Source organism: Bipolaris zeicola (genome assembly GCF_000523435.1).
Source record: "Bipolaris zeicola 26-R-13 unplaced genomic scaffold scaffold_150, whole genome shotgun sequence".
In the NCBI taxonomy this organism is placed as follows: domain Eukaryota; kingdom Fungi; phylum Ascomycota; class Dothideomycetes; order Pleosporales; family Pleosporaceae; genus Bipolaris; species Bipolaris zeicola.
This window is the reverse complement of record NW_006912199.1, coordinates 23991-50511: the sequence shown is the minus strand read 5'-3', so window position 1 is coordinate 50511 and position 26521 is coordinate 23991. Positions and strand designations below refer to the sequence as shown.

At 51.5% G+C, this 26521-nt stretch overlaps 9 protein-coding genes across 9 annotated transcripts; 4 read left to right on the top strand and 5 right to left on the bottom strand.

The window, feature by feature from the left end:
- Positions 1–276: 276 nt before the first annotated feature.
- COCCADRAFT_102955 (uncharacterized protein) lies at positions 277–3207 on the bottom strand (the record flags this gene model as incomplete). Its single annotated transcript, XM_007716718.1, has 3 exons — positions 277–1361; positions 1428–2193; positions 2284–3207. 3 exons carry the CDS (start codon positions 3205–3207, stop codon positions 277–279), a joined length of 2775 nt encoding a protein of 924 aa, XP_007714908.1.
- Positions 3208–3895: 688 nt separating this feature from the next.
- COCCADRAFT_28371 (uncharacterized protein) lies at positions 3896–5565 on the bottom strand (the record flags this gene model as incomplete). Its single annotated transcript, XM_007716702.1, has 2 exons — positions 3896–4570; positions 4642–5565. The coding sequence occupies 2 exons, from the start codon at positions 5563–5565 to the stop codon at positions 3896–3898; spliced, it is 1599 nt and encodes a 532-aa protein (XP_007714892.1).
- A 299-nt stretch (positions 5566–5864) lies between these two features.
- On the top strand, positions 5865–7606 carry COCCADRAFT_7210 (uncharacterized protein; the record flags this gene model as incomplete). Its single annotated transcript, XM_007716699.1, has 4 exons — positions 5865–6305; positions 6353–7456; positions 7506–7538; positions 7589–7606. 4 exons carry the CDS (start codon positions 5865–5867, stop codon positions 7604–7606), a joined length of 1596 nt encoding a protein of 531 aa, XP_007714889.1.
- Positions 7607–9146: 1540 nt separating this feature from the next.
- Positions 9147–10552, top strand: COCCADRAFT_39022 (uncharacterized protein; the record flags this gene model as incomplete). The annotated part of the gene is made up of 2 exons (XM_007716717.1): positions 9147–9842; positions 9893–10552. The coding sequence occupies 2 exons, from the start codon at positions 9147–9149 to the stop codon at positions 10550–10552; spliced, it is 1356 nt and encodes a 451-aa protein (XP_007714907.1).
- A 2188-nt stretch (positions 10553–12740) lies between these two features.
- Positions 12741–14265, top strand: COCCADRAFT_7208 (glycoside hydrolase family 28 protein; the record flags this gene model as incomplete). Its single annotated transcript, XM_007716698.1, has 4 exons — positions 12741–13065; positions 13117–13480; positions 13544–13949; positions 14020–14265. 4 exons carry the CDS (start codon positions 12741–12743, stop codon positions 14263–14265), a joined length of 1341 nt encoding a protein of 446 aa, XP_007714888.1.
- A 388-nt stretch (positions 14266–14653) lies between these two features.
- COCCADRAFT_7207 (uncharacterized protein) lies at positions 14654–15635 on the bottom strand (the record flags this gene model as incomplete). Its single annotated transcript, XM_007716697.1, has 3 exons — positions 14654–15279; positions 15334–15567; positions 15620–15635. The coding sequence occupies 3 exons, from the start codon at positions 15633–15635 to the stop codon at positions 14654–14656; spliced, it is 876 nt and encodes a 291-aa protein (XP_007714887.1).
- Positions 15636–17017: 1382 nt separating this feature from the next.
- Positions 17018–18919, bottom strand: COCCADRAFT_102988 (glycoside hydrolase family 3 protein; the record flags this gene model as incomplete). The annotated part of the gene is made up of 1 exon (XM_007716716.1): positions 17018–18919. One exon carries the CDS (start codon positions 18917–18919, stop codon positions 17018–17020), a length of 1902 nt encoding a protein of 633 aa, XP_007714906.1.
- An 829-nt stretch (positions 18920–19748) lies between these two features.
- On the bottom strand, positions 19749–24877 carry COCCADRAFT_39018 (uncharacterized protein; the record flags this gene model as incomplete). Its single annotated transcript, XM_007716715.1, has 4 exons — positions 19749–20123; positions 20532–20649; positions 21631–24676; positions 24724–24877. The coding sequence occupies 4 exons, from the start codon at positions 24875–24877 to the stop codon at positions 19749–19751; spliced, it is 3693 nt and encodes a 1230-aa protein (XP_007714905.1).
- A 400-nt stretch (positions 24878–25277) lies between these two features.
- Positions 25278–26036, top strand: COCCADRAFT_102958 (uncharacterized protein; the record flags this gene model as incomplete). Its single annotated transcript, XM_007716714.1, has 1 exon — positions 25278–26036. The coding sequence occupies one exon, from the start codon at positions 25278–25280 to the stop codon at positions 26034–26036; it is 759 nt and encodes a 252-aa protein (XP_007714904.1).
- Between the last annotated feature and the right edge of the window lie 485 nt (positions 26037–26521).

Genomic DNA, 26521 nt, shown 5'->3' with positions numbered 1-26521 from the left:
CATACACATTGTGATGAGAGGACGCTGCAACAAGAGTGAAATGCTGAATCAATCATACTTCATTATCATGCATCGCTCTAAACTAAAAACAACCCAATTCCATCACTTTCCTTCTCCAATCCATGTTGAAGTCCAACCATGACTATAATGCATACAGCGTCATACCAAATACATGCCTCCTTCTCTTCAGTCCCCCTCCTCGTCAATCGTTCCGCAGCTACTATTCTGTGCAGCCTTCCTCCAACGATAACAAATCCGTAAGAATCGTAGGACAAGCTAGTGACCAGGATCACACGCATTGCATGGCCGACCACCAATCAATTCAGTCGCAGATACTATATCGACCATGCCACACGCCTCCGTTCCAATCGAGTACTCACTGTAGTCACTCGCGCCTCCATTGTAATTGTGGATCTGATCCGGACGACCTTGCGGAGGGACAGGGTTGGGAAACGGCGCGGTAGCTGCTATAGGAATGCCAGCGGCGTTGCCTCGACCGCCATACAGACCGTTTCCGAGACGACGGTGATTTCGATAGTCGTATCGAGACGGTTTGTGGTACACGTGGCCCTGCATGCTGCGTGGGCCCGTTGGGAAACCGGTGTTTTGTATCTTGGTGAGGTCAATGTTGTAGTGGCGGGGAGTGTTGTTGCTCCTGGTACTGGTGTACTCGTCGATCTTATCGAATTGCCTCGCGAAAGGCTGGTGCGTCACAGCACTGCAACATTCGTGCATCGGCCCGTCGTTGTGGGAGTTTGGCCGAATAGTCTCTTGACTGTAAACAGGGCAGGAGTCGTGAGCAGGTACAGTCGGACGCGACACAAGCTCTGTAGAGGGCACTTCCTGCTTTGATGATGTGGGAATTGTATCCGGTGTTCGCATCGTAATAGCAGGACTGTCGTGAGGGCGAGTATGCGGAGCATCACTAGATGACAATGCTGGACCGCGTATTTTCTTAGGTTTGAACTTCCGGGGAGACTTGGGTCGGCCGTTTCGGAAACCCTGTTCGTAGGCGAATTGGATACCGTACATGTACCAGAGGAATGGTATACCATTTCTATCGAGCACAGTCATGTCTGGTAGGCCAGCAACATCTTGAAGCGAAGCTGGAGCTGCAGGGTCGGTTGCAGGGTCGGTCAAGCCAGATGTAAGCATCATTTTTGGTACAAACTCAGTAGCAGTTGGGCAGAGATCCGAGAATACACTAGTGTGTGTTTGATGTTCGTTGTCAACTTGATTCCCAGGGCCAGGTGGGCCACGCTCACTTGTTCCATGGATCTGCTTAGCATTCTCACTAGCATATGCATGCTCAGAGACCGTAGAAGCTACATAATCAGTAGAAGTATCGATACATGTATCGTCTATTCAGAACATGAGTACTCAGATAAGGAGAAGATAAAACAGTGCTGCAGCGGGGAGGTTCTTACCAAAATCATTTGTTTTTCCAAGGCTGCGAACTATCGCAGGATCCGTAAGAGTCGAATCCGCAGCATCTCGAGATTCTTGCTCAAAAGAGCTGCTTATGGCCTTGCGGAAAGCCTTCAAAAATGGTGGCGTGCTTGGGACATGGCCTAAATACCCACGGGGCTCAACGGTGTCAGATTCAGGATGATGGCTCTCATCTTGGCGCAACCCAATTCCAACATGGCCCGCTGGCTTAGCTGACATACGAAAGTGAGCATGCGCTGCCTGATGGTCTTGGAAATCGTTATGGTGGGAACTTCCCTCTTTTTTCGTCTCGAGGACATGATTGTGATGCTGAGAGTCGATAGGATTTGGATGCGTGTTTTCATCCAAATAGCCACGTGAGATATTCGACATGGGCGTGTTGGAGCGAGCTACCTCATTCGACACTACAGGCATGTCTACGAGCACCTTTGATTTTGATCGCATGGTCCCTACTTCAGACTTTGCTTTCTGCAGGGCGGAAATACGAGATGAGCTCTGGTCTTTGTTTGTTGTGCCGACGCGAGGAATGCGGGATATGCTTGTGGTAGAAACTGGACTCATCGAACCATTACTGTTAGGATCATTCGTAGCCTTTGGACTCAATGCTCTAAGATCTTTTTTATGGCCTGTACTTGTATTCGGCACAACGATACGAAGAGAAACTTTGGCCTTGGAGATTGGTTGGTTCTCACTCTTGGATTTCACCGGCGAGACCGATCCTGTGTTGACATTCCGAGACTTATGCTAATTGTTTTAGTCAGCATTCACATGACATATACAAGTATCTACATCAGCAGAACTTTCTGTAGCTGGCGGAAGCTAAGGGCTTCTTACCCGTGAGCCATCCGTGATATGAAACGAATTTTTGCTCGCGGAGGCAGTAACACTATTAAATAGTCGCGAATGATCCGCTGCTGTAGACTTGTTTGGAAGATGCGAGGGCTTTGTGGGTGACATCTTGAGCGAGCACCCAGACTTCTGGCGTGCAACACTGCGTAGCGGTGATGTAGGGCTGTTCCATGCTGGCTTCAAAGTAGAACTAGAAAATTTCGCAGAACCTGTGTGTTGTCTAGGAGGCGTCATTGTGGTTTCAACGGCTTCCAGAGCTTCTTTTGTCAGGTATGTTGTACCCTCTCTGCCGTGAGATCTACCCAAGTCTACGGAGCTTTGCGTTGCACGAATTCCCTTCGGATATCCTGGCGAGCCGTTATCGGAGCTTCTCTTCAACGTTCGTTCTTTCGCACGTTGTGCAGTCGCAAGCTTTGGACTGGCGGCTTTGGGAAGCCAATGGTCGGGAATTGGTTTCCGGTGACTTTGTTGAGGCTGCTCAGTCTTCTGTGCGACAGACTGATCTTCATTGTGCTCGTGAGGAGAGCCCACGGTGCAGCCTATGGTTGGACTGGTGCAGTAGCTGGGTGAACTTGGGAGGTCGTTGAATGAAACTTGAAAGACGTTAGAGCAACCGACACACAACTCGAACAAAGCCATGGGCGCAGATTTCTTACCGTTTTTTGCAGTATCAATTTGTAGAGAGGACTTAGTACTCAATGCAACGTCGATGCAGACATTGCCTAGGCCCTGGCTATCCAAAAGTGAGGGAGCATGATTCAGTACATGCTCACGCTTGACACATTCTTCTTCAACAAGCCCGGATCGTAGAACCAAAGCAGCTTCTCTAGTTTCATTCTCATCTTGGTTCTGGACGATGTTGTGCGAAAATGAAGAGCGACTAGCTTCTGATGGCGTAACGGATGACATCGTGTTGTTATGCTGTGACTGGTGCTGTGGCGGGCTATCCATACGTGACGAGCTAATTCTGTTGATCTCTAATGTTGAGGAACGTAAGGAAGACACGGTGAATTGCTTTCCGCGGCTACTATTTGCATCCGCGATGCACTGCGGACGGCTGTTACTAACTAGGTTAGCAAATTTTGGGAAGTAAACACTATTGAGTGAGGATACGTACAGTAAAAGCGCTGTCGCTTTGTCGCAGTAGGATACTCTGGTAAGTTGACCGTGTCGACAAGCTGAAAAATAGCAGTAATGGTAGATACACATGTTGCTGGGTAGGCGTTGTTCGCTTCCTTCTCCAGGAAAGATCCAAGGTAATAGTACTATCAAAACAGAAGCAACAAAGCAGACTCGATAAGGCAGCAAGTGCAATTTTGATGGTGATACATAATTGGAAAGGGCTTAGTACCCAACAAACGCATGTGTAAAGAGTGTGCGCCAGTGAGTGAAGGTGTGGGGATGAGGAGTGAAAGGGTAGTTTGATATGATTTTACCAAGACTTTAACAACGAGCTGAATTGCTACATATGGGGAAACGATTTTCCAAGCGGAAGTTCAAGAAAGGTATCAAGTTCAACCAGCAAACTTAACGCGCAAAGTCACCGGCCTGGGGGCGGAATGCTGGGTATGTCTCAACTAACACAAAATACCGTAGCTCAGAACCTCTTCTTTTTCTTTTGCTGGGCCTGCTTTTTAGCTGCCTCATCATTCCTCCGCTTAAGTTCAGCACGCCGCCGTTCTGCCTTCTCTTCTGGTGTTTCTTCAACCTCCTCTTCGACTGGCGTCATTTCTCTAGTTACACTGTGCGGTAGTGGTGATGATGGTGGCTCTGCAGTTGGCGATTGCGTAGCCCTCGTGCGAATTTTACTCGGGGAAATTGTAGCGTCGCACTGTGAAGCGCCGTCCTGGCTAGCTCTTCCTTTCCCACCAATCCTAAAATGCTTTTTGGATTTCTTTGGTGTAGAGGCGACATCTGCTTGCTTGGGAGATGCAGGAGCTGCTTCCCTCGTGGTCAAAACATCATCAGACCTGGCCTCTTCATCTGGAATACTTGATGAGGGCGAGGACGATATTCTCCTTCGTTCTCCTCCTATTCGAAAACTATCTACATTTGCCTTCTTCGCCGATGAAGCAATTGTTGGAGAAGAGGGGAGATGTTCAGGTGAGGGCGATTTTCGGTATTGAGATTGCAAAGATTCTTGAACTTGAGTTGTGTTGCAGCTTATTGCTGGTGTATCAAGGTCAAGCTCTTCTTCAGTGCTGTCGCTCTCGTCCTCATCGTGTCCGTTTAAAGAAGGTTTTTGTCCCGGCGCTGTCGTGACATTCATGGGCTTACCAGGATGGTTACGGGTCGACAAATACGTCAGTCATGCTACACAACGAGTGTGCGTCTTTCGCTTACTTTGAAATGCTCATGAGTATCAAACTCGTCTTCTGTCTCCTCTTCAGTTGACTCTGAAGCATCCCTTACGTTAGAAAGCACCGTAGACTTCCGTGTCTTGCCATTTGCTGGAGCCTTCGATACAGTCAAATGTGTCGGCACTGAGGTCCACCAGCAGACTTCCAAGTCATCCGACTTTAGCTGTTGTGGCACAGCGGGGGTGCTCTGAGCCAGCGCTTCCTGGAACAAGCCCAGCGAAGTTAGTTCCGAGTCTTCTAACTGCCCAGTCTCTTTCCTCCACACTGCCTCATGAAATGGCTTCAGAGCGGGAACGTGCTTTGCGGCTTGCTCACGTTTGATCGTCCGCCTTCCCGTCTTCATGCTACCCGCACCGGGGAAAGCGGCAGCTAAGCCCAGGTTACTGGATTCAAATTGATCTAGCAGCCGATTGATTGCCTTATCTTTGCTTGTGATTGTTTTTATGAGACCAGCGATTCGTTCATTTTGGATGTGCGAAGATACAAGCAGCGGGAGAATGAGCTCGTTCTTGAGGACTGTAGATGATGTACGCTTCTGCATCTGAAACTTCCATGACAAGTGGCCGAGCGGCTCTGGAAGGATGATGCTCGCATGCAAGATGATGCCATCTTGTCCGTTACGAGTCATCCGGCAGAGTGCATCGTCTGCATTGCTCAGAGGCTTTGCGATGTTTTCTAGAAGGACACCAAGCTGCGCTGTGTCCTGTTTGCTTACTTCGATTGGCGATTGCTCCTGCGAAGCTCGGTCCACGATATCATCCAAACTTAACTCTTCAGACCACACGTTACTCAAATCCGTAAGATGCACAATGTACGAGTCCGGGGAGAAGACGGGCTTGACAAGTAGCTGGGGTACATGCCGGTTATCTGGTTGCTCGCAGAGCTTCAGGACGCGCCAGCAAGACATGTTGGTAGAATGAGAAATGAGAAGCAGCAGTCATGCCCATATTCAACGGCTTATTAAATGCCTAGAGACAGGCAGACGAGGACCATGGAGCTCCAGGAGAGAGCATCGCATGGTAATGAAAGGCAACAGCGCCAAGCTTTGTTGCTAAAAGCGGAACAGATCCCTGTGGGTGCGGAAGGAGGTCCGTACGTCACCAGCCTCGGCCAAAGATTTCGCGATCGCAGTCTCTACCTAAACATTCGCACTGTGACAGCCATATCCAATAAATACTGAAACCATCACCTAATTACACACACAAAATGTCGTCTCGTGAACCTCCATGGCGAGATGATAACAGTCGCCGCGCCCAAGGCAATGGGCCAGCGTCATCGATTCCAGCAAAGCGCTCCGCCGAGTCGCGATCCTACGACAATGCCTCCAAACGCTCGACCAACGCGGCAGAAGAGGCCTGGGTAGCAGATGAGGATCGTTTTGTGCTTCAACAGGCCAAGAAGAAGGCAGCCTTACGCGTCAGAGGCGGACGCGCAAAGCCCATTGACTGGCTGGCCGTCACGTTGCGCTTCATTGACCCTGCTGAGAAATCGATACTGGACGAAGAGGTGGAAGATCATGAGTTGGACATTGTGGACCCCGAGGGCGTACTTGAGGGCTTGGATAACGAGGACCTTGCAGAGCTGGAGAAGGAGATTGAGAACTACCTCACGCTCGAGACGAGCAAGAGTAATCGCGAATACTGGAATGTGAGTATTTGTCCTATATACCGCCTCTACATAGCTGACTAGACCAGTCACTCAAAGTCATCTGCAAAGACATCCGGCGCAAATCCAGGACAACAAAATCCGAGGCACGAGGCACCAGCTCTGTAGCTGCCGACATTGACCAGCTGCTCTCACCAAAGTCATATGAACAGCTCGAGGCTCTCGAAGTGCAGGTCAAGCGGAAGCTGGACTCGGACGAGCCCATCGACTATGATTACTGGGAACAGCTGTTGCGGAGTCTGCGCGTATGGAAAGCCAAGGCAAAGCTGCGGCGCGTGTCCCAGGAGATTGTCAAGGAGCGACTGCAGACGTTGCGCAAGCAGCAGGCCGAGGCGGCTGCGTCTGTACAAGCCAACATATATTCCATGCTCAAGGGCAATGATGAGACAGCCGAGGTGCAGCCTACAACAGTTGCATATGACGCAGCCATGGATCCAGAGCCCATGCTGAAGCTGCGTGCCGAAGACAAGGCCCTGCCGCAGGTCGAGGAAAAGTCGTTCCTCGAGCACGTGACGGCTGAGCGACGCAAGATCCAGAAAGTTGGCTACGTTCCTAGCCAGACCAAAACGAGCGACAAGGCTGTGGCTAGTAGCCAGCCTACGACAAGCCAGGCTGTGACAACGAGCGCCTCGCGGTTTGCGCCTGTCGACAAAGAAGACTACTCCAAGGCAACCATGGCGCTGTACGAGCGAGAAGTGGCGCGAGGAGTTGAAGAGGGTGAAGAGGTTTTCAATGCTGAAGAAGAGGTCACCACTGCCCGTTCCCAGTCGGATGGGAGCTACAAGCCTAGAAAGCCTCGCTACTTCAATCGCGTCCAGATGGGCTACGAATGGAACAAGTACAACCAGACACATTACGATCACGACAATCCGCCACCCAAGGTGGTACAAGGCTACAAGTTCAACATCTTCTACCCTGACCTCATTGACAAGAGCAAGGCGCCTACCTACAAGATTGAGCGCGAGCATGGCCGCAAAAAGGGACAGTCGTTTGCGCCTGCTGGCGAGGACGACACGTGCCTGATACGCTTTATTGCCGGTCCGCCCTATGAAGACATTGCGTTCAGGATCGTCGACAAAGAATGGGACTACAGTGCGAAGAGAGAACGCGGGTTCAAGAGTAGCTTTGATAAGGTAGGCTCAAGAGTTGTGGCTTGGTCGATAGGTTGCTGATGTACAATAGGGTATTCTGCAGCTCCATTTCCAGTTCAAGAAGGTAGGCCAACGAAATCTGATGACGATGGTGTCACAGCTAACATGTGGCAGATATACTATCGAAAGTAACCATAGTGCCCGTTTTGAGCATGAAGGCTGTGCAGTCGACCCAGGAGCAACTAGCTCTCTCTCTTGCATGGCCTGCCGACAATGGAACGGGGTGCAGGGCAGGCATTGCACAAGGTCTCGCGCAATGATAGGTACTATGTCATAGCCAGCATGGCATGGATGGCAGACATGTCCCGACTACGGCACTGGCTGTGACGCCGTGTGCTGGCGGTGACCAACGCAGCATCTTGATAGCAGGAACCGCTGGCGGTGTATGTAGGTACCTAAGCGGTGACGGCCTTGCCATGACGGCTGGCCAATGACGACAAACACTACTTCTGGATGAGGCCCAACAGGGAGTCTGAAGCAGCTTCACCGGAAATCAAGGCTTGGAGGGTTGTGTTACAGGCTGGTGTGGAGACTGTCGTCCCCAAAGGGCTGCTCGCGGCAGCCTCTTTGCAGGCGCAGGCTACCTGGTAGCATCCCTGTGCCTTGCGCATAAATGGGACTGACAAGCTACTGTAGATTTGCTTGCACATTCCATGCACAGCCGCTCGGTGATGGGCAAGCGCTTGCTGTTTGGTGGGCATTCGTTGTGGTCCCTTGCGAATGACGACGATGGGCATTGGCGTGGAAGATGTTTCATGAACGGGGGGATGATGACCATGGGCAGCATCTGGGAGCGGGCAGCAAGATCGAAGATGGGAGGATCTGGGCTCAGACCTGGCCCGGGGCTCGGACGGTCCCATGTTGCAAATAGTCTAGATGGTATGCAGGCTCCCGTCGTCCCTGTGCCGGCGAAACAATCGTTGGCTGTGGCGGTAGCACAGGTAGTCATTCCGACTGTCAAAAGCAGCAGTGCAATGTACATGTCCAGGCTCCGTCTCGGCCCGGGAGGCAATGATGGCATAGCGGCAGCTGTGATTCCCGTGATACCAGCCCTGCATCTGCATCAGTGTCAAGCGTGGTGGTGATGATGGTGGTGGTGGTGTGAAGATGCTCTCTGCCTTTGCCATGACCACTCACTTCTTGTTTGCCTTCTCGCCTGCCGCTGCAGCGTCAAGCCTGCGGTGCAGTAGGAACCCGTCCAGGGAGACATGCAGGTGACAATGACAATACAATGGTGCTGATCAAATGCCATTCGCTGCGGGCTGGGCGAGCATGTAAATGTCTGGCTCTTCGCTTCATTTCCCGGCACTGCCTTTCACTGTCGTCTCTGTCCATTCTGCGCCACTCTGCTGGTTTCACACGCGGCGCTGGCACTCTCTTCCCCGTCCCCCGTATCGATACGCCCGCCTCTCACCGTTTAGGCCGGTAGAAGGACGACAACACAACGATGCCACATGCCCAGTCACCCCATTATCCTGCTGCCCAAGACTCACACTGCGGTCTCGATGCTGTCCCGCCGCCAGAGAGCCCCATTTGTGCCGCGCTTCCCTTCCGCCCTCACAGCCCACTGCCATCTCAGTCCTCCACTACATTACCTGCCGACGCACCTTGCCTGCCTGCCACTGCCGACCCATCTGCCTCCTTCACCACCTGCCCCTCCTCGCAACCGAGAATGAACTTTGACGAGCAACAACGCATGCCCCGTCCGGTGCCAGCAGGCTTTGGCTTCAGTCCCGCTACTCAAAATGGTGACGCCTACCACGCAGCCAATGGCTTCTCATCTGCCCCAGGCCATGGCTACCACTTCCCCCAGCACGGCATGTCTTACGAAAGCAACTACAAGCTCACCTGCCCTGCCCAGTACTCCGTCTCGACTTGCCCCCGCTCGTACAACGCCTTCAACTCGAGCGGCCTGCCCCACGACCTCTCCGTCGCGGACTCATTCCCACCAAACGCCTATCACATCGAGCCGCCAAAGCATCATGATGCCATGGATCCATCAGATCACGAGATCAAGAGCCAGCTGATGCAGCTCAGCAATGACTATGATCATCCCCAATACGCCTGTCCCATCAAAGTCGAAGACTACAATCACTACCAGAGTCCTTATTCTGACCCGGCACAAATCTCTGCCCCTCATGACGAAACTCTCAGACACATCCGGGACCCTGACGCTGAAGATGCTGGAATATTCGACAGGGAGCAGCCGTACGCGCAGTTGATCTACCGGGCGCTTTTGAATGCGCCAAATCATACCATGATACTGCGTGACATCTACGATTGGTTCAGAAAAAACACAGACAGGGCCAGCAGCTCGGAAACCAAAGGATGGCAGAACAGTATCAGGCATAACCTATCAATGAATGGCGTGAGTTATCTTGTAGTGACCTGGTCGACTAGTGGCTGACAGAGCGACAGGCATTCGAAAAAGTTGACCAGCCCGGCGACGAGGCGCGGAGAGGCTTCATGTGGCGCCTTACGGAGCAAGCGATTCGCGAAGGCGTCAAGTCGACAACACGATATCGTAGCAAGCAACCCAACAAGCGCGGCAATCGCACTCATCAACCCCAGCCCCAACGTCAGGCTTCTGGCGCAAAGGGTGGTCAAGCAGCCCGTCGTGCCGCGCGGTTGAAGCGATCTGCCCATATGCACGAAGCCTACCTCAGCACTCAACCCATGTCGCGATCGGTCCCCACAGCCTTTGGCCCCTCGTACCATCGCTACGGTTTCCCGTCCTCGGTTCCGCCTTCCCCATACACCGGAAGCGAGACTGATTTTGGCTACACATCCCAGAACAGCGATTTCCCAGACAGTCCTATACCTGATGGCTGCAACATGGATCTCTTCTCCTCTGCCTCATCTTACATCGGTAGCCCAATGTCACAGGGAATGCCCATTACCGACACGGCGTATTTGCTTCATCAGAGCTCGTCAGATAGCATTTTCACCAACAGCTCAAGTCCGACTGCCGATGAGCCGCGGACGCCGTTGGACCAGGGGGTATGGCAGGAGGACATTGTTACCGGTCCATCGTGCATGTTCGATGATCAGCTTGTTTACAGAGAAAATGTTGGTTGAGTGTAAAAGGAAGGTGCGAGCGAAATATTATTGAATAGGCTTGGTTTGGGGAGGGTTCATGTTCTTCTACTGCGTCTTGTAACGTGTATCGATTGTTCGGTTTAGCAAGCATTTGGGTCTTCATGTTGGAATAAAATGTACATTCTCGTTGAGTGAATAGATTACCAGGCTTTCATTGACGTTTGCCATTCACCGTCTGCTATCGAGTACTACCATTGTTGGCTTCGAATCAATATGTCGTTTTCGCACTGCGAATGCGATCCTGCTTCTGCACCTCCTTCTTTCTTCCATTTTCTTATGGGAAGAAGACTCTAACCGATATATCGCTGTATACTGATTATGACGTATGGCATTAATTTCTCGTGCTCAGCAAGAAAGAGTCGTCGCTTTTTAATGCCATGATTTCGGATTCGCTTCATTAACAGCCAAGTACATACTACCAGCATCTTCTAGTATAGTTCCATCGTTTCATGTTGGTGCGTTTTATCTGTGGCGACGACGATGCACGCACGGAGTACATATAACGATAATAGGCGCTTCTTCCCGCACCCCAATATCAACTTCTTTACAAGACCACACCCAAATCTTCAAGTCTACCATAAACACCAATAACCCTTCCACATTTTCCGACTCATCACCTCAAGTACCCCTCCGAAAATCTCTCCCCAACAACCATCACTCAATCATACAAAACTCAAAAAAATCCCCTCCCGCCTCCCCCTCACGCTCCGGGCGAGGAACGATCACACACCCCCGATCACATCTTCACCCGTCTACCCTCTTCCAACCCACCCCTCGGACCCTCCCGATTCCCCAACCCCCCGATCCATTCGTCTGCCTTATTCCCCAAGCGAAGCGTGCCACAGAGACGGCTGTACAACACGACACACGATTTATGCACGGCCTGCTTCACTCCCGTTTCCCGTGGGAGGAGACAGGTAATGAATAGGCGCTAGTGTCGTGGAGGCGGGTGGGAGGGAGGTTGTGCGTGAAAAAAAGGGTGTTTGGGGGGATAGGTGGGTTGAAGGGATGTGCATTCTGCAAATTAGAATGGTAATTTTGATGACCGAGGGCGTTGTTTCGGGTTTGTTTCTTGCTGGCGAAATAAAATTCGGTGCTTATGTGAGATGGGGTTTGCTATGTGAGCGTGAGGAAGGTTGGAATGTGAGTTAAGTTGGTGGCCTCGGTATCGCGGAGGTATAGCGCATTAGTAGATGTCGTTGGTGATATACACTTGGTCGCGTCATCTAGTATGTATGCATTGGATCAGACCTTGTTATCTAGGGAGAGATAAATAGCCTTTTTCCTGAACAGGCATAACCGGAAGCGACTACGAGTAACCTTCCACAATACAAGACAACCCCTCGCAGGTGATTCCAAACAATAGGATCAGCTGATAATTTCACCTAGTTTTCTTACTCACCACGTGTTTCTAACTTTCCAAATTGGGCTTATGGAGTTTAATCCGTCTTGTTCCTTACTTAACCGCCAGTACTGACTCGACCAAATTACAGTTGTCGGTCGCAAAGGTGATAATCCGGCGACTTTAATCTCTAGATCCAGCAGAAGCGTTACAAATGATAAAACTTACAAAATAGCATGGGATTTGACCTTGTGGGCATTGAAAAATAACAACAACTTCACGTCCCAACGTCAATATAAGGTTGTCAGCATGCAAAACGGTGTACCTTGCAATAAAACGAATGGTAAACCCGGGACGGCTGACTCGGAGTACATGGAGAGTCTCACCGTTATCAACAACTAGGAAGACGCTTACACCAAAGAATGAACGCGCGTTCATACTCACATAGGCGGCATCTCAAAGACAGTCATGGCACGGGAGATTTGGAAAAAACCCACCAATCTGCTCGGCCAAGCGGCTAGGAAGATGGGGAAAGCTTAGCTTTTCTTAGCTTAGCGCCACAGAAGTGGGCCTTTTAGCCACTTGTGGCCGTGAGGAGAGACTGGGATCATCGTGGATGGATCACCAATTCCTCCGCGCCCACGAACCTACTAACCTGAATGTTGAGATTAGGGGGCAAAGACCAGAGCCAAGGCCGCGGGTCCAACGGCTCGAGGATATTGCATGGGGGGTATTAATATCAAGCCCTCTGGCACATCAACGGGTTTGGATTGACAGCCGTGACCATCAATACTCAACCACAACGGTTTCTTAACGGCTGCAATCATGCGTGTCACCGACATTATCTCGTGCGCCCTGCTACAAGCTTCGATAGCATTATCGACTCCAGTTGAAGAGCTTGGAGCAAAGGCTGTTGTGGCAAAACGCTTCCCGCCCGTGCCGTTTCTCCCGGGAAAGGCATCCTCGGTGCCGGGTTCCCGAAACAAGACCTGCATGCTCAAGGCTCTCGGTGGTGGCAAGGACGACTCTGCCAACATCCTCAGCGCTGTTAAGCAATGCAACAATGGCGGCCATGTTGTTTTCCCCAAGGGCCAGCAGTTCACCATTGGCACCGCCCTGGATCTTACGTTCCTCAATGGCATTGATCTAGGTTCGTCCAACCCCTGCATTTCCTGAATGGCCCTACTAACAGCTCCCTCAGATATCCAAGGAACCATCCAGTTCACAAACGACACTGATTACTGGCAAGCCAATTCCTTCAAGCAGGTTTTCCAGAATGCAACCACCTTCTTCCAGCTCGGAGGCAAGGACATCAATGTCTACGGCGGCGGCACCCTAGACGGCAACGGCCAAGCCTGGTACGACCTCTACGCCAAAGACATTTACATCCTACGACCCATTCTCTTTGGTTTGATCGGTGCCAAGAATGCCAAAATCTCTGATCTCAAGTTCCGCTACAGCCCACAGTGGTACACTTTGGTCGCCAACTCGAGCCAAGTCGTCTTCTCCAATATTGACATTTTCGGCGACAGCAAGAGCAAGAATCCCGCCAAGAACACTGATGGGTGAGTTTTCTTTACCTTGACAAGCATGATTTTTATCAGAAAAACTGACTATAAGGAATGTAGCTGGGACACCTACCGCTCCGACAACATCATCATCCAAAACTCCAACATCAACAACGGCGACGACTGCGTCTCCTTCAAGCCAAACAGCACAAATATCCTCGTGCAGAACCTCGTTTGCAACGGCAGCCACGGCATCAGCGTCGGCTCGCTCGGCCAGTACCCCGGCGAAGTCGACATTGTCGAAAACATCCTTGTGCGCAACATCTCCATGTCCAACGCCTCGGACGGTGCACGCATCAAAGTCTGGCCTGGCGCTTCCTCTGCGCTCTCCGGTGATCTGCAAGGCGGAGGCGGCAGCGGCGCCGTGCGCAATGTCACGTACGACGGCATGATTGTCAAGAACGTCGATTACGCCATTGAGATTACGCAGTGCTACGGACAAAAGAACTTGACCTTGTGCAATCAGGTACGTTTCCTTCCTTTTCCCCTTTCCTCTCCCAACAAAATCACAACTGTTGCTAACACAAACGACTTAGTTCCCCTCCAACCTCACAATCTCCGACATCACTATCAAAAACTTCAAGGGCACAACGAGCAAAAAGTACGATCCCCGCGTTGGCTACGTCGTCTGCTCCAGCCCCAAAGTCTGCAGTGACATCTCCATTGAGAATATCGATGTCAAGAGTCCGAGTGGCACGAACCTGTTCACCTGTGCGAATGCAGAGGGGATCCAGAGTCAGGTTAATTGCACGGTGGAAGGGGATAAAGGGGGTCATTCTTAAGAAACATGTTTCGGAAAGGAGGAGAGTGTATATATTGGATCCCATTTATACGTTACGTAGTCTTAGGGAAGAAAAAGAAAGAAAGAAATTTCAATGAAAAACCGGGGATTTGAAATATAACCGAAAATTAATACACAGTATATCAATGGTCTACATGGGGAAAATCCTCGTCGAAAGTAAAAAGACAATTTCTTGATAGAAGAAGAAATAACGAGAAAAGGTGGATATCATCAGCATAGTGCACCCGTAACGCCCAGCTAGGTACCAAACCCTCACCCCCCCCTCCCCCAATTCGCTGCATACACAAATATCCAAAAAAAGTCTATCACTCGTATCCAAAATAAAGTAGAGAATAAAACTCATTCAGATCCATCACCCAACCCTCAGCTCAACGCTTCCCAAACCCATTAGCCATCTGCTTCTGCACATATTTGGCGCCCTCCTTCTTAATAATCGGCAGCGCATAATCCTTGAACATACCCAGCGCCTGCTTCTGCCACTCGGGCTTGGCCTTGCTATCTCTCGTGCTCCTCCTGCGATCACCATAGCGATCTTCATAATCATCATAGTGCCCGCGTCTATCACGCGGTGGCCTATCATCATAGCGGCTATCGCGGCGTGCAGGGCGGCTATTGAACATGTCGTCGTAGCGATGGTCGTCGTAGCGGTCATCACGATGTCTGCGATCGCCACGGGATTTCTCGCGACGGTCACGGTCACGGTCACGGTCACGGTCCGAGTAGTAAGGGTCGCGGGGCCTGCGGTCGGATTTGTAGCCTTCAGACTTGTAGCCTTCTGATTTGTAGCCGTCGCGGTCGCGGCGCCCGGACTCGCGTTCTCGACGGCGGCGAGGGTAATTTTCGTCGTACGAGTCGTAGGTGTCCTCGCGGTGGTGACGGGGGCGCTCTTCGCGGCGGTTGCTGCGGCGTGGTGGGGGTGGGCCGCCTGAGTCGGAGTCGGAAGAGTATGAGGGTTGTCTGCGGTGGTGGCGGGGTCGAGAGTCTCGAGGTGCTTCTATCATGTTGTTAGTTGATACGTCAGGATGGAAATGTAAATTCGACCAATTACCTCTAGGTGGTGGCGGTGCTCCTTGTCCTGGTGGCGGGGGTGGAGGATATGCACCCTGTGCCTGTGGCGGTGGAGGTGGAGGCCCCTCATCTTCGTCATATCTGTTTCTGCGAGGACGACGATGATCTCCTCTGCGGCTATCGCGGTATTCGTGATAGTCGCGCTGGTGGTCTTTGCCAGGTGCCCATTTTGGCTTGCCGTTCTCGTAGTTGTCGAAGACGTAGGTGGAGTCGGCTACACAGAGTTAGTATGCTAACAAATAATACTCCAGAAAACTTCTTCTTACATGGCGGGCCTCCCATGGGGGGAGGGGGAGGGGGCGAAGGTTGTCTCTCACGGCGTCCCATAGTTTGGTGGTGAAGAGTGAGTCGAGGTGGTTGTGCTGGGGTGGTGGAGTTAAAAGATAGCGCAGGCGGCGGCGAACATCTGACACTTAAACCACGGGAGTAGGGCAGGGTGGCAGCAGTGAGCCCAGGTCAATCTCACAAGACACCATGGCGTCATCTGGGCGGAAATTCCCAAGCTGGCAATAGGCAGCGTCGTATTGAGAAATTTTGCGGGCCCTTGGACGCATTTCGAAGCTTCGCGTGGGTGGGCTGGATGTCCGACCAGGCTGTGTTCATGTAGGCTGTGATCATCGTGCATGGGTAGTGCGCCTAGGGGGCCCACCACACACAAGCCTCAGCCCTCCACGACTATCGACTGGCTCTGTGATGGAATGGGCCCGTTTCCCCCCCGCATGTTGCGCAGTATCAAGGGGAAGATCAGGGTCTTCCGGAGAATAGACTGATGGGGCGCGCATATACTAGATTCATACGTGGTGTGGATGCAGTGGTGCCCTGGGAGATGATCTATCTCGGTGTGGTGTGTGGGGAATGCCTAGGGCGATTACTACTACTACTACTACTACTACTACAGTCCAGTGTAACTAATATTAATAAGCAAGAGACACTGCACCGCCACAACACCGGAGCTCCCCGTTCTCGTGGCCACCAGAGGTATCCTGACCTCCAGCCACTGTGGCGCGGTCAATCACCGGAGCGGTGTGCGTGAACTTTTGAGTCGGTCCGCTAGCTGCCTAGTGACCCTGTTATGTATCTGCTCTTTACATCATACCTTCTTTACATCATGCTCGCTATGCACTTTGTCGTCACGGCATATAGTAGGATGTTCCCTTCATGTTATGTTGATCGCGCTGCCTTCACCGTCTCTTTCCCCTCTTCTCACGCTGCACGTGCTTCTACTGAACCCTGAATCTGCAGTATACAAGCTAGCAGCCTCACGGCTATCATTTCTGGAGTAGTTGGAGGTACTGCAGGGTAGACCAAGGATGAGATCGTATTGCATGTCATGTTGGGTAACCCCAGCTAATCATATGAGTACTTTTTGTATCCAATCAGCTGATTCCCTTCCAGGCTACCACTGTTGCCCAGGCACCTTGGGGATAACCTTTCCCATCGCCCAGCTTCGGTCTACATATACCCCAGGCAGCTATGCTCTATGTGTAGACTAAAGGTAAGGCTAGAACAACATCGCCCCTTCCAACAAAAGAAATTCAATCTCAACATTCTTCACGTTCATCACATCAAGCGAACTTCCATTCATGTAAAAATAATTCATTATCATATTCTTAAATACCATTACTCATAAGTCCTTCTCTGATCCTACATCATCCCCAAGATTACTACTCATACCTCAATCCATACCCGAACTTGAACGCCGGGTCCAAAGTATCAAACGGCACATCCTCCTTCTGCGCCTTAGCCGCCTCGTCACTGCGCGGCAAATCAAACGGCAGCAGACCCTCCGGCCCGCTTCCATCAACACCAAACACAACATCCAGGAACGCATCCTCGCTAGCGCCAAAGTTGACCATGAGGGCTTCCGCTTGCTCTGCGACCTCGGGGAACGCACCGGGGCGGTCGAGGAAGATGTCGACAACGGTAGGTACGGTAGCGTAAATAGCTGCCTGGCGCGCCCGTTCCGTAGCGTTGTATTCAAGCGAGCCGGAGTGGTAGTTTGCCTCGAAGCCACCGGGCCGCGGCTCATATGGCGCTACGAGGCGCAGGAAAGCATAGTCTGCCTCTTCGGGCGTAGCGACGACTTCAAAGTTGCGCGAGGTAAGGAACGTGCTGTTGATGCCCTCGACGTAGAATTTGGATTTTGCGCATTCGGAGGTGGAGAGGGGGAGAAAGGAGTCTTTGTTTGTAAGGAGGGTGAAGGAGCGCTTTTGGGCTTCGAAGCCGATGGCGCGCCATTCGTCTTTGCCGACGACGGCGACGGCGGCGTCGGCGTCGAGGAAGCGTTTTTCGTCAAAGAGGCCCAGGAGGAACTTTTCGCGCAGGAGACGGCGGACTGAGGCGTCGATGCGGGATTCGCTGATGATGCCCTTCTCGACGAGCTCGAGGATGAGGTCGGTGCGTTCTTCGCCGCCGAGTTGATCGGTTCCAGCGTTGAGGATCTTCTCGGTGCGTTCGAGCTCGGTGAGGTTCTCAGCGCCCCAGGCTCGGGCGGGCATGTCTTGGCCCAAGATGATGGAGTCAGTGACGAGACCCCAGTCGCTGACTACGATGCCATCGAAGCCGAGCTCGCCGCGCAGAAGATCAGTGACGATTCCCTTGTTCATTCCAGCAGCGACCTCCTCGTACTTGGTGCCCATTGGGCGAGAGTAGTAAGGCATCATCTGTCTAGTTCCGGCAGCAATAGCAGCCTTGAATGGGATAAGATGGTGTTCAAAGTTATTGCCAGGGTATGTAGCATTCTTGCCGTAGGTGAAGTGACTATCCTCACCACCTTCGACTGGACCACTGCCGGGGAAATGCTTCGAGACTGTGGTGACCGAATCATATCCAAATCCATCAGGACCAGTGAATCCTTCGATGTATGCAACAGTGAGTTCAGCAGTCAGAGTGGCATTCTCGCCCATGGTGCCGCCGATACGGGCCCAGCGGGGCTCAGTGGCGACATCGATCTGAGGGTGTAGGGCAGATCGGATGCCAACAGCATTGTACTCTTGTCGAGCAATATCAGCGAAAGTTCGGATGAGCTCAGCATCTCTGATCGCGGCTAGGCCAAGTGTCTGGGGCCATTGTGAGAACTTTGTTGCTGCAATCTGACTGCCTTCAGAGTTGGTGAATGCGTGACGCGGATCCGACGAGACTGTGATTGGAATGCCTAGTCTTGTGTCTAGCGCCATTTGCTGCAGGTTGTTGTACCATTGCACGGTGGCGCGTACATCCGCAATCGGCCCGTGAAGGTTGAAGTGGGTCATGAGCTTGCCCTCTACAGCTTCCTTTGTGACGTTGAGGAGGGTTCCATTTGGGCCTTGGTTGATGATGTTGTGGAAAAGCTGGCCTGCTTTTTCCTCAATGGTCATCCTCTGTACAAGATCCTCGACTCGTTCATCAACTGAAAGCGTTGAGTCCCGATATGGTGCAGAGTCCATCTCAGTAGACCGTAATGTCATACGAGGAAATGTTGATTTGCCGAACGATGGTGTGCGAATTGCTGATGACATAGCTGTTGCAGCGAAGAACAGCGTGGTGAGAGTGTTCAGCTTGCGCTGACTGCGATTGCGAGCGACCATCTTGCCAGTAGTGAGGAACGAGGCACTTTGTGGACGGTGGCGAGAGATGCAATTGACTAACCATTGGGCAGACTACAACCAGATATTTGTATTCCAGCCTCATGTTGCTCGCCATACACTACTCCGCCTTGCTTGTCCATCATGTGTCCAAGAGCCGAGAGACTACCATCGGTGTTTTCTTCTTGGGGAATCTTCGGATACACTATTGGCTTGGGAGGTAGTCCAACAACCATCTTGTGGGTGTACTTGGCGCCAAGCGGTTTGCCATCCCTCGAACCCGAAGACGATGCCAAGAATTGGAGTGTGGAGTGCAGTGTGGGGAGCGCGTGGTCGGGGGGAAAGCCCCCGAAGCTAGCCAAAACTTTGCCAACCGAAGATGTACCGGCAGATTCGTGATTGGACGCATGACCATGTTATATGGGCAACAGAAAGAATTTTACAAGGTGTTGGTAATAGTTTCCGGGGCTCAAGAAAAATACGACACCCCACATTCCGGTATGGACAGCCATTAAGTGGAGCCAACCACTCACAACCCAGTGTTATATCCCTCTTCCATTGTTAATGAGGAGTGAACTCCACCCAGCACGTGTGCTCCTAGCGGTCGTTAGCACATGCCAGAGGCTCTTAGTGGAAGCACCGACCTTCATCTCCGGGAATGTGTCATCGGCAAATACTTCAAACCTAGAGGTGATACCCGGCGCCATGTTTTCTTGTCCCGGAACCACCCTCGACCCGTATTTCCGGTACAGTGACGGCACTAAAGTCATCTCCGCCATGGCGAGGCTAACACGTCAGTAGTAGATTCACTGAGGAACACAGCAGAAGTCACTTACTGCATGCCGACGCACATACGAGCTCCACTCGAGAATGCCCAGAACCATTTCTCCATCTCCGCTAGTTCGCTTTTACCCGCATCCGACCATCGTTCCGGCCTCCAAGTGGTCGAGTCAGGGAACACACTTTCATTCCGATGTAATGAATAAGGCGCCATACTGCATACTGTACCCCGCGGGATATCGTAACCGTCAACTACCGTGTCTGCTCTATTCAGTCTTGGCTCGGATGAGGGCAGTGGGGCAAAAAGACGTAGCGTTTCCTTGACAACTGCATTCAGGTACGGCATGCTATCCGCAACTCTTATGTCCACGCTACCATCAGTGACGCCACCCTCGGGTATGGATTTGCACTCTTCAATCAACTTTTGCTGCACATGTGCATTCCAAGGCAGTGATAGACTCCAAATGAGGAACATTAATGTATCGCTAGTCGTGTCAATGCCAGCAAGGAGGTGGTCTGCGCATTCACTGGCAATATCCAGGTCATCCATGTCACTGTTGGATTTCGACTGTGAAATATATAGCTCACTGATGATTGACTTTTTTGCTTCGGCGCGCGAGATTTCGCCCGCATCGCGGTAGGCGTGCATCGATCTCAGTGCATGCGCCCGGATGCCGGAGTAAGTTGCAGGCTTGGCCATGGGTAGGAAAGGCCGAATAGCGGTCTCAACTACCCCTGTTCGAGTGTACATCCATTTCGTGAGTGAGGGTAGATGGACTGCAAACCAGGATAGTCGCCGGCGTGTATGGTTCATGATATCGTCCAGTAATTTGACATGTTCTGGTGTCCCCTTGAGAGCGGTGGTCGCGCCAAAGCATGGAGTCCCATACAAAAACGTGGTGATGATATCGATTGAGTAGTAGTGAAGCGCCGAGAAGATCTCCAAGCCGCCTCTACGGGTGCCATCCATTTTCACCAGTCTCAAAAAGTCCTTAGTCTTCGTTCCCACGATTTCTTCAACTTTGTACTGTGCAAGGCCACTTTTTGAATACGGGCGAGCCACCAATCGCTTTCTCCGTGAATGCTCTACCCCGCTTGCGAACGTAAACATGTTCTTCCTCCCATATGTATCGAACATCCGATAGAACTCAGTGCGCTCGAACCCACTTCCTGCACCATAAATGGTGCGTAATGCCGAGAGAGAGTTGAAATGCACTTCTTTCGGCCCGATGCGTACCACTGGTCCGTACTTTAGATGTAGGGCATGGATCTTGCGTGTCCGCTGCCCAGTCCAGTCGTCCCATGCAAGTCGCCACTTGGTAAAGGCGTAAAACCTGGGACCTGGGATACGTGACAAGGGGCTAAAGAAAAAGGGATACAGGACATAACTGTAAAGGAACGCCATCAATGCCGCTGGGAAGATCCATGGCGCAAACACGATCCAAGACATTATTGCGTCGGTTGTATGATGTCAATAATCTGCTGACGACTGCGATACCCAGGTTTGCATTGAGTATAGCAGCGATATCTTATGTGGCTTGCCGGAGTGTCGGTTAAGGCCTATGAGGCGGCGATGCTAGCAAGCTTGCTGCGGAGGTGAACGTCTGCAGTGAGGATGTGATGCGTAAAGATTTACCATTGACACCCCGAGAAGGTTGACTCGCTGTTCATAGCTTCTTGTATGCAAATCGGAGCAGGATCAAACTACCAATCTTGGGGTAAGTAGTGCTGACTACCGATAAGTTGCCGTCATAAGTGGGGTAGGTAAGGGATCTATCCCGAAACGTTGCAACGGAGCCTCAGCATTACTTAATGAACATCAACATTAGGAGCGAGACTTGGCTGTACCAGCGCAGAAGTAGTACCATCAGAAACCGAACTCAAGTCGATCGCGTTCTTGACTCTCCTTTTTGCAAATGTTTCCGTAACCCTACCTCGAACCGCCAAGCCCTTTGATCATCCGCCTCCTCCGGCCCCAATAGAATCGCTCAAGCATCTTCCTCCTCTCTTCCTGCGTACTACTTTCCACAAGCAACGCAAACTCAACCGGATCATCAAACCCCATGCTCTCCGCCATACTGCAGAACTGGCGTTTTCGCACGCGCTCATTAGGTCTATACAGGTAATTGATTTTAAACTCGCCAGGAGTAGCAGCCGCAGCTATTTGCCTGTCTTCGTCATCTTCATCTCCAGAATGAATGCCATGATGAATTCCCAGTTGATTGAAAAGACGCTGTGACTGCGATTGCGAGGCTTGGAACACACGCTCACTTGCGAGATCGATGTCGTTGCGCAACTCCATGGCTTGTTTACCTAATCGAGCCTCTATCTCGCTGCGCCCAATGACTTCAGAGTTCTCGTGGGTGTATTCTACACCTACTTTGGCGAGAATAGCATTGATTGGATCGGGTCCGCCGTGTTTGGTCTTCCTGTTTGGCTTGCTGCCAGTACTGGAAGTCGAAAGGAAGGTATCAGCCAGTTTCTTTATCCCAGCGATGTTGGCATCGTCGTCAATGCCAAGATTCTTGTTCGAAAGTATATCTTCGTCTTCCGAGTCAAACTGCGATTCATCGACATGAAAGTCGTAGGCATTTACACCGGCTTTGGACTCGGCTACATTGGTCTTGTGCATAATGTCGCGAAGCAACACACTGTCTTCTTGGAAACTGAAGAGATTTTCGAGACCAAACAGCTCGCCCTTTTTGCTAGACTCGTCCATTACGCCCTTGAAGTAGCGACGCTCCTCTGAAGCATTGTAGCCAATGTTTGCTTGTTGCTGCTTATAGATCTGACGAGCATAGACGACTTCTTCAATAGTGCCACTCGACACCAGGCGAAATACCTCGACATTCCTCGTCTGGCCGATGCGGTAAGCACGATCTTGTGCTTGCAGATCGTATGCCGGGTTCCAATGTGGATCCATAACGACAACCTTATTTGCAGACGTGATATTGAGACCAACACCACCAGCCTTGGTAGATATGAGAAATACGAATTGGTTGGGATCTGCGTTGAAGTCTGCAACGGCTTGAGAGCGCTCCTCATACTTCATGCTTCCATCGAGATACGAGAAGTTGTATTTTGTGCCATCGACATCGAATAAGCCTCTCAGCAGTCGCAAAAGACGGACCGAATGCGAAAAGATCAAGACCTTGTCGCCATTCGAATGCCAAAAATCCAACAAACGCCTCAACACCTTCCATTTTCCGCAAAACTCTCGTTGCGACTGTACTAGAATATTGTCGCGGATTCGGAAGAGATCTTTGTATGTTTCGGGACATGCCAACTCCAGTGTCTTCAAGTCTTTGGCTTGCTTCTCTGCAGAATCCGTCGACAGTGGCACGATGAGGGCAAGATGGTTGGCGAGTTTTTGAAAAGTAACCATGCATGGGAAGATGAAGGCTGCCCATTTCTCGTCCTCACCCGGGACGTTGACGTGACAGCAATAGCCCCTGCCTTTCCCCGATCCACAACCACACTCTTCCCTTGCGGTGCGGATGAACTCGCACCTGTCGCTCTCGAGAAAGGTGCGGTACGCATCAGCTTGGGTTTGGGTAAGCTGACAAAAGACGACGCGATCACTCTTTTTAGGTAGTTGATCGGCGATTAGGGTCTTCATTCGTCGGAGAAATACGCTGGGTAGGATATTCTGAACGAGGTCCTGAGCCCGGCTTCGCGCATCTGCAAGCTGAGCATTTGTGGCATCGTGAGCCTGGCCCATTTTCAGCGGAAGACTGATCTTCTGCTTCCACTCTTGAGATGAACCATACGCCCCAGGCCGCGCCCAGTTGAGAAGATTCCAGATCTCTTCGTACTTGTTCTGGATTGCAGTACCGGTAAGGCCAATACGGCAGAGTGCGTTAATCTTGTTCATGGCTTTTGTTGTCTCCGCATTCTTACTCTTGATCTGGTGGCATTCGTCTGCAACCACGCAATCCCAATCTACTGTATTGATTTCGCCCTCGTTGTTACGATATGTGGTGTATGTCGTAATCATGATTTCCAGCATTCCCTTTGCGGCAGCACTAAGGACGCCCTTTCGGTCTGCTGCACTGGAGCCATGGTATCTGTAAACTTCCCACCAACCCCATTTTGAAAGTTCATCTTCCCAATTCTGCATCAGCGTGCCAGGGCAGACAATGAGGACGCGAGGGTACCACCGATTCTTTCCAAAGCGACGGATCTTACGCATACACTTGGCGTCACGTTCAGTGCCCGTCTTTCCGAATGCAGCTGTCAGAAATGCAATGACTTGAATCGTTTTACCCAAGCCCATATCATCGCCAAGTATGGCGCCTGTTTGCTTCACAAATTTCTCGTGTAGAAATTGGACGCCTTCCACTTGGTAGTCACGCAGCCATTGCGCGATAGGCGCCGGTATAACACCTTGCGACTTACGAAGCTTAATATCTTTCCTTTCCCTCTGTGGCTTGATGGCTTTGTCTAATTTTGGCTTTTCTGCCGTTTCTGACTCAGAGAAGTCTATGTCCTGGTAGTTGGGAGGGTACCGTAGGCCAGCTTCGTGGAGTTTTCTAAGAGCTTGTTGTCTCGAGAGTATGTATTCAGGTATTGGATCATCCAGAAATGCTGTTGCGGTGCTGTCATCGGCTAAGGAGTCGGTACTGAATCCTGTAGGGCCATCACCCTGACGTTTCCTGGACGAAGGCTTACGACCCACGATGCTTGCAGCAGCTGCGGCTTTTGACTTCTTCTCAGCACGGATCCTGTTAGTTTCAGCAGCTACGCGCTTTCTTTTGAGGGTTTTGCGCTCTTTCCAGTTCTGGTACGCAGCTCTGGTGTCTTCTTCAGACCACTCAGATTCTTCACCAATGCCATTCGTATCAGAGTCATTTGCCTTATTGGTTCTTGAGTCTGGAAGTTCCTGGAAAGCCTCATCGTCCTCAGTATTTGAATCTTCCGGATCTTTCTCCTTGCCTACTACATCCACAGTCTCTGACTGAGTTTGAGTTCGTGCCAGGACTAGAGATCGTCAATATCTTGATTGATAGAGGCTCATACCGACTAACCATCTATGTACTGAGAGATATCTAAATCTTTACGCGATGTCTTGATAATATCAAAGCCATCATCATCAGTATCACTACCACTCATCTCTTCGCTCTCGGCAAAAGCTCTCAGGGCTTTTCGTTGGCCCTTTGACTTGTCGCGACTGGATGTCATGACTACTACTGCCGGGTTTCGATATGATAGCGCCGGTCATATGTGGCGATTTGCACCTTTATCAAGGCGGTTGAACGAATCGGTACCTGGAACTATAGGTTGCACAGACATATCGCTAGCAACAAGCGACGAGTGGGAGGAGGCCAGGAAGGGCCGCTGACGACAAACGCGCCAACGCGTCCTCACGTGAGAGCGGGGCCCCGCTTGCCTGCAGATCGCTGCAGCATGGATCAAAATATCATAGCCTCAAGCTTTCTAAACTTGCATCATCATCGCAATCAGCCATTCGACCCGAAAACTGCAGCACACCACGACGTAGCCGGTCGCCCTATACTTGTCTCCTCCAATTTGGGAGGAAGAATAAAAAAATATCAATTAATCACAGAACAAATCATCCACAATGCCCCTCGACACAAGCACCTACTCGCTCGCGCTCCTCCGCCTCGACGGCCGCCGCTGGAACGAGCTCCGCCGCATCCACGCGCAAATCTCCACACAAGCCGCCGCAGACGGATCCTCGTACCTCGAAATGGGCAACACCAAAGTCCTCGTCTCGGTCACCGGCCCCGCCGCAGAAGGCAAGCAAAGCGGCCAACGCGGCACCACCAGCGACAAACTCGCAAAAATAGACGTTGAAATAAACTTTGCGGGCTTCAGCGGCGTGGACCGCCGGAAGCGCAAGACCGACAAGAAGACGAGCGAGATGGAGCATTGTTTGCGCTCGGCGTTTGAAGGCGTGCTGTCGCTGCATTTGTATCCGAGGTCGACGATTACGATTAATGTGCATGTTGTGTCGCAGGATGGGTCGTTGCTCGCGGCCTGTCTGAATGCGGCGACGCTGGCGCTGGTGGATGCGGGTATACCGATGACGGATTACCTAGTTGCGTGCACGGCGGCTTCGTCTGCGTCGGCTGAGGCGGCGGATAATGCGTCGGCGGATGATCCGCTGCTGGATCTGAATAATCAAGAGGAGTTGGAGTTGCCTTTTTTGACGGTCGCGACGCTGGGGGAGAGCGACAATGTGGCGGTGTGTGTGATGGAGAGTAGAGTGCGCATGGAGAGGCTGGAGAGTATGCTGGCCGTGGGGATTGAGGGGTGTAAGAGGATGCGGGGGATATTAGATGATGTTGTGAAGGGTTATGGAAAGCGATTTGGTTGAAAGAGGGAGGTATGATGATATTTTAACTCAATATGTGTCGAACGCCGTAAAGCGTCACTCAGCACTCGAGACACAAGGCCGACAGCGACCTGCAGTGGCCAAGAAGTTTTGTGGCTGGAGCTGTTGGCGTTGTGAAAAGAGATGGTGTGCCTTGGGCCTCTAGGAGGACCAGTTTCACAGCAGGGCTGCTCAACGAAAGAGCTTGCTAGAGCGGGACTGGACGAAGGAATGAAGAGCTTCAGCGCGACGTTTAAATCGTTCGACGCTTGCAATTCAAATCATAAAGTCATTTAATCGAATCTCCTCGATTTACACCCCAATCAACTGAAGCGTTTCTTATCTGTGCGCTCCAGTCCGTCCATGTCTAACAAGCCACGCACAACTACCAATTCTTCAACAAAGTTGACTGATGAAATCCCACTCTCTTTTGAACGGCTCTTAACTTCGCACTACGGTCCTGCTACACGACCAGTTAGTGACATGCC